Source organism: Chlorocebus sabaeus, chromosome 29 (genome assembly GCF_047675955.1).
Source record: "Chlorocebus sabaeus isolate Y175 chromosome 29, mChlSab1.0.hap1, whole genome shotgun sequence".
In the NCBI taxonomy this organism is placed as follows: Eukaryota; Metazoa; Chordata; class Mammalia; order Primates; family Cercopithecidae; genus Chlorocebus; species Chlorocebus sabaeus.
The window spans coordinates 13,335,658-13,348,571 of NC_132932.1; the positions used below are offsets into that span (position 1 = coordinate 13,335,658).

Below are 12,914 nucleotides of genomic sequence, written 5' to 3' on the forward strand. Positions count from 1 at the left end.
TCATTGTGCCATAAAGGATTCAATCATCAAGATTCAATTGTGATAAACCCTTACATCGTTTTCATCAGCGTGTTCAGTTCACCATTGTTACCTTCAATACCATATTTTTCGTTATTAGAAAACCAATGATTTTTTAGCTGTTAAGATTTTTTTGACTGTCTCAAATAGTTTTTGGATTAAGGCAAAGTAAAATATGATTTAAAACTTCTTAGGCAAACGATTTTGGAAACTCTACTGACCTCTCCTCCCAAAAATCTAATCTATCTTCCCACAAGTCTCTACCCTAAACTATGCTACATACCAACTCATGCCACCATCCCCATTTCTACAGGCTGGTCTCAGTACTTCCACTAAAAATCAGGACTTCATGACACATCAAGAGCATCATGTAATATGCCAAATTACTACGATAACTGGGTTATATAACCGTGTAAGGACAGACAAATTAAGGGAAAAAATGGAAATGAGAAGATATGGCTACAGAATAAAATGGGACTGAATATGACAATAGCTAAAAACAACATTAAAAAAACAGCACAGATACAAGGGTTAGGAAGATATTATATATGAACATAAACCTGAGGATTACTCCTTAACTCTGCATTTCTCCTTCTTGACAGACACTGAAATATTTTATGTCTAAATAACACTTCAGATATGGCAGACTAACAGTCTGTGAAAATATGCTCCTCCATAAAAGCAATAGGAATGCTGGCATAAAGTGTCATAATCAGTATTGTCACAACTCTGGAAATTAACCAAATGCATGCAGCTATCTAAGAAATTTATTCAAGAAAATGGCTCATAGCCATCTAAGAAATTTATTCAAGAAAATGGCTTAGAGCCATCTAAGAAATTTATTCAAGAAAATGGCTCAGCAAGCTTCAGGGCATTTTTTAACTTGCACTATTCCCACCCCCTTAACCCCAGCTGCATGACAGCCTTGAAAACTAACACTTCTGCAACTACAATAGCTGTGCCAACCAGCAGCGTAGCAGCCACTGGAGGGTGAAGAAGAGGCTAGGAGTTCTACAAAAGCCCTAGTCCCACAGAATGACTGGACCTGGCTAACAGCACCCTGAGAAGCTCCATTCTCAGGCTTGTCTTTATTGGATTGACCCAGAACTCACTCAGTGTGAATAGCCCTGTCCACAATTCATTGGTCAAAAACAATTAGATGCAAAGGTTTAACATCATGATGGCCTGAGGCAACATTACCAGTTGGAAATAACAAAAGGCTGAACAAAGACAAAAAGAAAAACTGGAGGGAAAGATGTCAATAGGATAGATACTCTGAAGAGCTCTGACACATGTGCTGGTCTGTGTCCATGCAGAGGAAAGATTTCAGAGGGTCCTTCCGCACATTCCTAGGACACCCTCTGCGCTTTGGCTTCCTGTCATCATCAGAGTCCTCCGTCTCACTCTCAGAAGCAGAGGATCTCTGGGCCTGCCTCTTAGACTCCCTGTCAGAGTCACTGTCATTTGTCTGAGCCTGAGAAAGACCTTGAGGAACTGTGCAAGCAGGAAATGAAAGTTAAGGCAGAATTGTCAACTGCCTTCCAGATCACTGAAACATGCCCCAACACACAAGGCTGATAGACTTAAAGGGTCAAAGCATTTCAACAAAGGCTGATAGACTTACAGGGTCAAAGCATTTATGGAAATCTCTGTTCAATCATTAGCTGACCACTAAGCTAAAGGAGTAGAGACTACACATAACATGACAAGGATCACATAACCTGACAAGGAAACAGACTTCAGAGAACTAGTACAGGAAAGTCACTAAACAAGCAAATACAATAGCAGTCGCAAACACAACGTATGGCTGGGAGGGGAGATCTGATTTCCAGAGTTGCCATATGACTTAAAAAGTCCAATTTTTCAAAGAAAAAATTATGGGACATACAGAAAACCAAAAAGTAGGCTGGGCACGGTGTTTCACGCTTGTAATCCCAGCACTTTGGGAGGCCAAGGTGGGTGGATCACCTGAGGTTAGGCGTTCGAGACCAGCCTGGCCAACACGGTGAAACCCTGTTTCTACTAAAAGTACAAAAATCAGCTGGACATTGTGTTGGGCACTTGTAATCCCAGCTACTCAGGAGGCTGAGGCAGGAGAATCGCTTGAACCCAGGAGGCAGAGGTTGCAGTGAGCTAAGATTGCACCACTGCACTCCAGCCTGGGTGACGGGAGCAAAACTCCATCTCAAAAAAAAAAAAAAAAGAAGTATACATAGGAAAAAAAGCAGGTAATAGAAACCATCCCTAAGGAAGTCTAGCATGCAGGCTTATCAGACAAGGATGTTAATGAGCTATTATACATCTTTACAAGAGTTTAAAAAAAATCTGTCTGGAGAATTAAAAAGAAAGGACGAAAATGTTATCAATAGAAACAGAAAGGCTGTTTAAAAACAGACATTTTTTAAAGAGTGAAATAGAAATTCTAGAGTTGAAAACTACAATAACGGAAATGAAAAAAAAATCACTGGGGAGGCTCAGCAGCAGGTATGAGCCTGAAGAAGAAAAACCAGCAAATCTGAAGATAGGCCAATTGAGACTATCCCACATGAGAAACAGAAAAAAAGAAAATAGACTTTCTTTCAAAAATGAAGATGAAATTAAGACAGTGCCAGCTAAGCCAAAATAGAGAATCCGTTGTTAGCAGACCTGCCTCAAAAGAAAATGCTAAAAGAGAGTCCTTTGGGCAGACACGAAAGGACATAAAATAGTAACTGAAATCACATGAAGAAATAAGAGCACCCATGGAATAATAAAGTAAATATAAAAACAGTATACATGTATTTTTGTTTGTAACTCTTTTCCTTCTATCTGATTTTAAAAGACAACTAACTAGGCTGGGTGTGGATGGCTTACACTTCTAATCCCAGCCCTTTGGGAGGCCGAGGCACAGCGATCACCTGAGGTCAGGAGTTCAAGACCAGCCTGGCCAACATGGTGAAATCCCATCTCTACTAAAAATACAAAAAAATTAGCCAGCGTGGTGGCAGGCACCAGTAATCTCAGCTACTCGGGAGGCTGAGGCAGGACAGTCACTTGAACCTGGGAAGTGGAGGTTGCAGTGAGCCAAGATTGCACCACTGTACCCCAGCCTGGGTGAGAAGAGCAAAACTCCGTCTCAGAAGAAAAAAAAAAAAAAAGAGACAACCAACTATATAAAATATTAATTATAAAACTGCACTCATGGGTTTACAATGTGTAAAGATGTAATGTGTGACAACAGCACAAATGGGGGTGGTGAGCTATAACTGGAGCAAAGTTTTTATAATGCCATTGAAATTAAATTGACGCTAATTCAAAGTAAATTGTTCTAAGACGTTACTTGTAATCTCCAGGGCAATCACTAAGAAAATAAGTGAAAAAATAGTTATTTTTTTTTTTTACAGGTAATTAAAATGGTATATATTTAACACAAAAGAAAGTAGTAATGAGGAAATAAACAAAAAGGACATGACATATAGAAAACAAACAGCAAAGTGCAGACATAATTCCTACTTTATAATAACTGCATTAAATGTAAATAGACTAAACACTCTAAGAAAAAAAAGAGATTGGCAGAAAAAATATTTTAAAAAATTTTTAAGACACCTTTTTTTTTTTTTTCTTTTAGACAGAGTTTTGCTCTGTCACCCAGGCTGGAGTGCAGTGGTGCCATCTCAGCTCACTGCAAACCTCGGCCTCCCGGGTTCAAGCAATTCTCATGCCTCAGCCTCAGCCTCCCAAGTACCTGGGACTGCAGGTGTGTACCACCATACCTGGCTAATTTTTTGTATTTTTAGTAGAGGGTTTCACCATACTGCCCAGGATGGTCTCAAACTCCTAGGTTCCAGTGATCTGCCTGCCTTGGCCTCCTAAAGTGCTGGGATTACAGGTGTGAACCACCATGACTGGCCAAATACCATTTTTTTAAATTTCAAATACCAAAAAAGAAAGCTGGAGTGACTATACTATTATCAAACTGAAAATAGGCATTAAAACAAAAATTATTACTACAGACAGAAACACAAGTTACAATAATAAAAAGGCCAACCAAGACCTATTGATTATAAAAAATATATACAATTAATAAGAGTCCAAAAACACATGAAGCAAAAACTGACAGAATTGAAGGAACAAATGGATCATATAAGAGTAACAGAGATGTCAACATCCCATTTTCAATAACGGGAAGAACAACTAGGCTGGGCACAGTGGCTCAGGCCTATAATCCCAACACACTGGGAGGCTGAAGCGGGAGGATACTTGAGGCCAGGAGTCTGAGACCAGCATGGGCAACATAATGAAACCTTGTCCCTACAAAAAAATTTTTAATTAGCCAGACATGGTAGCACATGCCTGTAGTCCTGGCTACCTGGGAGGCTAAGGCAGGAGGATCACTTGAGCCCAGGAGTGTGAGGTTACAGTGAGATAGGATCATACTCCAGCCTGTGCAAGAGAGCAAGATTCTGACTCTACCAAAATAACCACAACTACACAGAAAATCAATAAAGAAATTAAAGACCTGAAAAACACTAAGCCAAATACAGCTATAGAACACACTGCCCCACAGCAGAAAACACATTCTTCTCAAAATCATACTGGGAATAGGGTGCAAGAGGAGGTAGGGTGTATATATATACACATACAAGTTTGGCTACAAATTCAAAATTGTTAAGACGATAAGTACAAGAGGGATGTGTTATATGCTATTCTGTCAGTAATTGAAATATTTCTATTTTTCCATAGTAAATTAAACAAGGAAAGAAGAATAGGTGTGACCTTTAAGTGAAAAGAAACACCTCACAGTTTCAAATATATGAAACTTAAAGGACTATTTAATATAATTATAATATGGATTAGGCCTTAAAACCATCCTTATACTTTCTATTTTCTTCAGGCTTAAAAAAAAAAAGATGGAAACTGGAAAAAAAAAAAATTTGTAAGCAATAATTTTAGATTTTTTTTTTTTGGGAGGACAAACACATTTGAATCAGATACCAAGAAATGTATAGTAATCTCACATAGAAAGATGTCTCAAACTGATTTTAAATGGGATCAGGGAAAGCAACGTGCTGAACAACATGTTGTACATACTACTTATAAACCAAAGCAAACCACCAGCAAACTGATATCAGTACTAAAACGGGTGGGACTGGGATTGTGGGGGAGGGGAGAGGTAGTGAGGTTAGACATATTTGTACCATTTTTATTTTTGACTTTTTTTATATACAGATATATAAGTCTGTATATATATGTATGTCAATTATCTTTCCCCCAGCTGAACTTTGTGAAAATGTTCTGAATAACCAGAGAATAAGAGAAACAGAGAGATGAACAACAAATAAAAGTGATCTCAACAGAAAGAAACCTTGGAGAAAGAAGAATAATCCTAAAGATCTGGGACAGGACCCAGCTTCTCTTGCCTTTTTTGTAGTATAAGCCTCTGCCTACCCTGTCACAATGTCCAGGATCCAGTCAACCCAAGACTTACAGTATGCATTTCCAAACAAGCTCAGTGAGACAGAGCCTCCACCAACCTTCGGATCTCTGCATCAGTAAATCCCTCCACGAGGTCCTTCCGCACACTCCTGGGACGCCCTCTGCGCTTTGGCTTCTTGTCATCATCAGAGTCTTCCGTCTCACTCTCAGAAGCAGAGGATCTCTGGGCCTGCCTCTTAGACTCAGTGTCAGAGTCACTGTCATTTGTCTGAGCCTGAGAAAGATTGAGGCAGTCACACTGTAACAAGTGCGAAGTTCAAGTGGTGAAAGGACTAAGAGAAGGCTATCTTAATTCTTTAGTACTCAGAACTTCTCATCACATCAGAAAAGTCAATTTTCCTTTGACAAATAAGGGGACAGAGGTCTTGGAGAAATACCCACTTAGGATAGTCATACTTTCAGAGACATTGAAATACAATGACAAGTGAACTGGATTAAAAATATTTGGATATTTTTACAATATCCCATTATAAAACAGGTTCATGTTTACTTCTTTGGGCAAGTAATTTTACTCTTTGTGCCTTTCTCATTTGAAAAATGAAGACAACAGTAGCTATAACATACGGTTTTTAGTAAGTTAAAGCTCTTAGAAGTGTGCCTAGCACACTGTAAGGGCTCAATAAATGGTAGCTAGTGTTACTCATACTGATTTACTGTAACCTTGAACAAATCTGTGTCTATTATCTCCAACAAAATGGGTAACAAAACTTGTTCTACCTATTTCAATGTTGTTACAAAAATCAAATTAGATAGTGTCTGTGATGGAGCTTTGTGAACTCTGAGGTTGGTGTGTGTTTCTTATTTATAGTTACATAATCCTTTAGTATTTATAGCAAGTGCTGTGAACTGTTACGGACAAACAGAGGTTTGACTTTCTGAAAGCTGAAGGCAGTGGCAATTAGAGCCAAATTGTGAGAACTACTGGTTCTAATCTCAAAGGCAAAATGCAAACTTCTGGAAATTTCATATCCTGTTTATCAGCTTCACAAAGAGCCAATCTGCAAAGACCAAATCCGATGTCTCATGGGTGTGCTCATGAGCTCTGCAGATTTCTCCACTTTACTTTGTTAAGTTTCCTACAGTATCAACTCTGCTCTTGAAGCCTCTGTGTCAGGGGAACAATGCAAGGCCTCTTCTTTGCATAATCAACACTTCTGTAGCCTTCACAACATAAGAAGTAATTTTATATCTTTCATCTCACTTGATCACCTTTTTAGTGGAACTCCGAATTCGAGGCAGCATATAAATTTCTTCTAGCTCCTTTTGCCGCTCTTCCTCCTCTACTTTTTTCCTTTGTTCCTCTGGAATGATCTCATCCCAGTCCTTGTGAGGACGCTCTTCCAGCTCTTCTTCATCTTCCATTGTTGCAAAGTTGGCAACCTTAAAACAGACAACCCATTGTCTGACTGACATTTCCCTATTTCTAAACACCATCTGCTAAAACAACAATTTATCCAGTGTTTTTAATCTAAGTAGACACTGTGAATAATAGGACTTTTGTGATATTACATAATCAGATAATCAATTTTCTATTAGTTTTTCCTTATTCCCCTCCAAAATCAACTTGTCAAATCCTCAAGTTCATCATATCATAAATTTTACTGAAAAGCAGGGAAACAGCTACAAAGATACAAATTGTTTTTATAAGTTTTACTGAATGAGCTGTTATAAATCATAAAAATGTCCTAATACTAATGATAAAATTTAGATTTACTTAGATATAAAATGCTTAATACCTAATACTCCATGATGAACCTACATTTCTGTAAGTTGTATAGAGTTCATTTGAAACAATGCATAACTCAAAGCACTCATTATCATCTAGCCAACTGGTTGCCTTATTCATTTTTATCAAAAATATGAAAGTTAAAGACGTGTGGTGATTGCATATGCTCACAAGTGCACTTTAGTCTTAGGAAATAAAATGAAAACAGAAAACAGAAAACATTTAAATCTGGAAGAATATTCTCTTCATTTCATATCAAATATTATTTAATATCTGATATGTATCTGTACTAAAACAGTATGTAACCCAGAGAGAAAGCCATCTAAGTGTATCCATTTCAAAGTACCAGACGAGGGGTACACAGAAACATCTACCACCTCTGGACAGCCTCTGGGCAGTGGCAGGCGGCCTCCAGCCTGGCTCCGCATTCTTCTTATTCCTTCCCTCCTAGTCTTTGAGATAGTTGTAAGGTGTAAATGAGCCTCTGGAGACTCCATTCCTTAAAGTCATTTGGAGCTGACAGTGAAGTCAAGTTAAGACTCTCACTTTATGACTTTTGGCTAAAATTAACTAAAATTAAGATTGATGTAAATAAATATGCACATATGTTAGTGGTTCATGCAGTAAGAAATTTAACCTTTCCAAAAGGGACATAGTGGTTGAAGGCCAGACTATGGCCCTTAACTTAAAATAGTGCTTGAAACACAGTAAGAGTTAACACAAGTGCGGGTTTTTATTGCTGAAGAAAGGAGCGGGAGTCACAGAGGTGGAACTGAACTGAAACAGTGCAATGGACTGAATGTTTATATTCTTCCCAAAAGTCATATGATGAAATCCTAACTCCCAACGTAAGGTGTTAGGAGGTCATGAGGGTAGAGCCTTCATAATAGGATTACTGCCCTTATAAAAGGGACCCCCAGAGAGCTCTCTAGCTTCTCTCTCTCTAGCATGTGAAGTTAAGAAAACTCAGCAGTCTGCAACCTGACAGCCTCCACCAGAACCTGACCATGTTGGCACCCTGATCTCAAACTTCAAATCTTCCGAACTGTGAGAAATACATTTCTATTGTTTATAAACCACCCAGTCTATAGTACTTTATTGCAAGAGCCCAAACTGACTATGACAAACACTAATAATTCACCTTCACTCTTCTCTACCCCATCCCTCTGCATCCTGACACATTAATCTAGGGCTGTTTGGCCCATTCAACTCCATCCTTGTTCTTCCATTGAAACAACTTCTACCAGTGGCCAGCTTTGGAGCTAATCACACAATATTGCTTCCTTCCAAACACTTCACACAGTTTCCCGAATCCTAATATGTATGCTGCACTTAGCCATCATTGCAATCATCAGGTCTCTCTTGCTTCTCTACCTCCATGCAATCAACCCATGGTCAATCCTTCCTACCATGCTGTCACATGAATTTTGGAAACCTTTGCCATTCTGACTTTCCTGTGCCTTGCAAGCCAATCTCCCACCTTGGGATAGCCAACTGATCCAATTTCTCTGACCTCAAAAGTATTGCTGGTGAAAGTCATATGACCCTGCTGACTGGCTCCACAGCAAAGCTGTATCATCTCAATTCAGCTGACTCCCTATCAAGTTCCTCCCAACAACTCCCTGCCTCATCCATGGTTGTCCCAAATCTTTTCCACTTCTCAAGCAAACACCTCACTTACTTTACTAGTCATTAAGAGCATAAATTAAACTCCCACAGCATCTCTTTCCTCCTCTTCCCTGAAGTGTACTTGTCCTTTTTCTTCCCAATGCCAAGTTTTCCATCTGTGCTTTTGACTGTATCCTTTCCAGTCTCCTCTGTGGCAATGTGCCATCAAATCATTTCTTTCCTGAGAACCTTCAATATCTCCCTATACTCAAGTTCTTTTCGCAAACTAGAAACATGGTAACATCTTTCAAAAACCTTGTCTTGCTTCAATCTTCTAGCCATATAATTTAGAGTCCCTGTACTCTTCTAAGCTTTTTAATAACATTGATACTCTTTGCTGCCAACTCCTATCACCTGGTGCCTAGCTTCTGTGTTTAGTCCTCATTTCATGTAATTTTCTGTTATATGAGACACCACTGACACCTCTTTCTCTCACTTACCAAACAAACAAAAAACTAAAATCTCACCAAGTCATCAGAGCCTTCTAATTGTCATCTACTCTTTTCCTATCTTTGACCTCTCTTTGGCATCTGATCTATTAACGCATCTTGCAATGCTCCACACATCCTGGTTCTATACTCTGTCCTGGCTCTCTACCTAGCCCTCTCTTCAGTGATTTCTTTTCCTCCACACACTGACTCTACACAGGATAGCCCACTTCAGCGGTTACCTTCGTGGGGAGGACTGCAGAACCTACATTCACAACATACTTACAATTCAGAGAACGATATTGAGGATATGACTCAATTCAGGTAAAGAGAAAAGTAGAGTGCCTAGCACAAAGAAAGTGTTCACAAACATTAGTATGATTAATGAATCAATGCTGAGAACTCTCTCCCACAAAGATCTTCATACCTTGAACTGTGATAGAAGCTCATCTGTTGCACTTGTTGACACTTCATTCTCTCTCGTTTCAGCCAACCGCAAAATTTCATCTATATCCATTTCCTAAAAGAACAAAAGCCAACACAAATAGAATAAAATGGCAACAGAGGAGTTGCCTAGTTGCCCAGAAATTATTAGTATTTACTGAAAATGTTTGATGCAAATAAACCAACTCTCCTTTCTGATAATTCATTTACTTTCAGTTTCAACTCTAAATCCTTTACATCTAATGTCTCAAACTATTATTTATACAAATGACAAGGTGAAATTTCAAAAATTATAACAAACAGAAATGGGAGAAAAAAATCACCCCAAAAGAGTATCCTCAAATGCTTTATTAATTCCTTCCTACTCAATTCAGTAAGAGCTATGAGAGTCCTATGAAAGAAAAACACACTGTCCTTCAAGTAATTACTTTTTCTTTAGAAAAGCCTCTAACAGTATCTTCTTACAGAAAATTTAGACTCTCACAGATCATAGTTCTCAAAAAAATTTCCCTTTCCTCATTGTTAATTACCTGTGGTTCTGATTCCTCCCCTTCCAGTTCTTTGAAGAGATCTTCTGCTCCAAATTTCAAAATAGCTGTCAGCTCTTCTTTATTAAAAGGATTTGAGCTGTGGAAGTAAAATGTAGTTGGGAGAAACATCAAATAACCTCTAAAGCGTTCTACATCAGAATAACTATCCTTCAGAAAGAGGTCAAATAACTGAAAATATGAACTCTGCCTCAAGAAAAATGATTTCTCAACCATCTCATTTTCTATCTACAGGATGAGTCTGTGATGGTAACCCTAAACCACCAGAATAGAAAATTAGTTACAGTCCTACTGGCTCACCTATTGTATGGGTAAGCCAGAAAGGTGACTAGTAATGTTGCAGAATGGAGCTCTTTCCTTTGCCCTTTGACTCAGAAAGTTACAATTCACCAAGAATTTTCAACCTTCTCAACTCCGGTCCAAAATAAAAGAGCTAGGCTTTTCTCACCTAGGTTCCTCTTAAATAGAAAACTATCTGAAAACATTCTATTTAGGAAGGGCTAATTTGAATACATCTTTAACATACCTGCAGCCGGGCGAAATGGCTCATACCTATAATCCCAGCACTTTGAGGGGCTGAGGTGGGCCTATCACTTGAGGTCAGGAGTTCGAGACCAGTCTGGCCAACATGGAAACACCCTGTCTCTACTAGGAAAAAAAAATTAGCTGGGTGTGGTGGTGCAAACCTGTAGTCCCAGCTACTTGGGAGGCTGAGGAATAAGAATGACTTCAACCTAGGAGGCAGAGGTTGCAATGAGCCAAAGTTGTGCCAGTGCACTCCAACCTGCGCAACGAAGTGAGACTCCATCTCAAAAACAAACAAAAAACATAGCAGTAACACTGCCACAAAAGACACTCAACACTCTGCTCAAAATGTAAAATTATATTATTATTATTATTATTATTATTATTATTTTGAGACGGAGTCTCACTCTGTTGCCCAGGCTGGAGTGCAGTGGCACGATCTCGGCTCATTACAAGCTCCACTTCCCGGGTTCACGCCATTCTCCTGCCTCAGACTCCCGAGTAGCTGGGACTACAGGCGCCCGCCACCATGCCTGGCTAATTAAACTTTACAGGAGATGTAGTTGTGCCTCTTTCCAAAGCCAATTAAAACTTCATTACTTTCTTTTTATACCCTTCTGTTTGCAACAGAAAAAAGGACAACAATCTCCACACAAACATTTTTGCCAATAGTAAAAAAAATAGCTGCCAATCCAATCTGGATTCTCACTGCAGGAAAGTCAAAGGTGACATTATGCTGGGCTGACACCCAGCACACAGCTCCACTGCTGTGTCATATGTCACATGTGCAGCCAAAAGCAAAGGCAAGGGAGACGGCAAGAAAGAGAGGAAAACACATAAGCGGGGGGTGATGGGCAAAAAAAGGAACCAAGAAACTCAAATAAAGTGAAAATGCCATCCTATTTGTGGTTCTGGCCTGGCATCTTCCAGGTAATGAATAGACTAACGTCTGTGGTATAGAATCTTATTATATCCAACGGTGATGCAAAATCAATTTGATTCTGCCTACCTCCCAATCTTTCTGGCACTTACTTGGACCTTCCCGAGTTGTTTTCCAGGATCGTCCGGCCAGTGGTGTCCATGCGCTGAATCACCAGATGATCCAATACCATCTTCTTTTTGGCCCGTTCTATGATCTCCTCCTCCACAGTCCCCTTTGTAACTAAGCGGTAAATATTTACCTGTAGGAAAAGTAACTGTTATGCTTATGCCTGAACCCTCCCGTCAAAAAAAAAAGGAGAGAGAAAGATTACCTCTGTCAAAAATCAAGAGGGGATAATTTTAACAGAATCAATTCTCTAATCATAAAAGACTGTAAGCCATCCAAGCAGGCAGCTTAAGTAGATGCAGTATTTACACTATGTGCAGCAGGTTACAGTCTTAAATAAAATTGCCTCTAAAGATTTGTTGTTATGGCCTGTTCCATCAATAAAAATCGTGCTTCACTGATGGAAAGTTTCACAAAAACACAGTATTTGGCCAAGAATGAAACTTACAAGTTATCCAATATAGAACAGACTTTAAGATTCACAAAAAAGTGTGTGGTTTTCCAAAGTACCTTTAAAGCTAACACTGTCATGTATAATAAAAACAGACCATCTTAAACAATAGGATATTTAACTTTTCCACACTAGAGAAAAGGTTCAGTTCTAAGTCTATTCATTTTATAACTCTCTCAAGATAAACACACAGAAGGTCGCTGACGTTGTACTTTTCAAACAGAAAAAGAAATGTTCCTTAATAGGTTCATCTTGGACCCAAAGACAACATCTCTGTGCTAGTTAACAAACAGAAGTCAATGCTTCAGGGGAAATAAAGGCAAAACAGGGAAAAAGTATTTTGTTAACGTCCTGAAAGGGCTGAGCAAGTCCCCTGGCCCCCCACCCTAAAGCAATTTCCAGAAGTCTCTTTATACTGACCTGCTTCTTCTGACCAATTCTATGCGCTCGGGCTTGTGCCTGCAAGTCATTCTGGGGGTTCCAGTCAGAGTCAAAGATGACGACTGTGTCCGCTGAAGCCAAATTGATTCCCAGGCCACCAGCCCTTGTCGAGAGCAGGAAACAGAAGTCCTGTACACAATGC

At 39.2% G+C, this 12,914-nt stretch overlaps 1 protein-coding gene across 3 annotated transcripts in view; it reads right to left on the reverse strand.

Annotated features, from left to right (window-relative positions):
- The window catches only part of CHD2 (chromodomain helicase DNA binding protein 2), a 143,283-nt gene that overhangs the window by 37,927 nt on the left and 92,442 nt on the right, over nt 1–12,914 (reverse strand). For all 3 annotated transcript variants that reach the window (XM_073012983.1, XM_007990490.3, XM_073012982.1), the window contains 6 exons: nt 12,752–12,901; nt 11,865–12,013; nt 10,290–10,386; nt 9,743–9,835; nt 6,703–6,873; nt 5,532–5,707 (listed from right to left, as the gene is read on the reverse strand). In XM_073012983.1, coding sequence (XP_072869084.1) covers nt 5,532–5,707; nt 6,703–6,873; nt 9,743–9,835; nt 10,290–10,386; nt 11,865–12,013; nt 12,752–12,901 — 836 coding nt within the window. The remainder of the gene's footprint in view (nt 1–5,531; nt 5,708–6,702; nt 6,874–9,742; nt 9,836–10,289; nt 10,387–11,864; nt 12,014–12,751; nt 12,902–12,914) is intronic.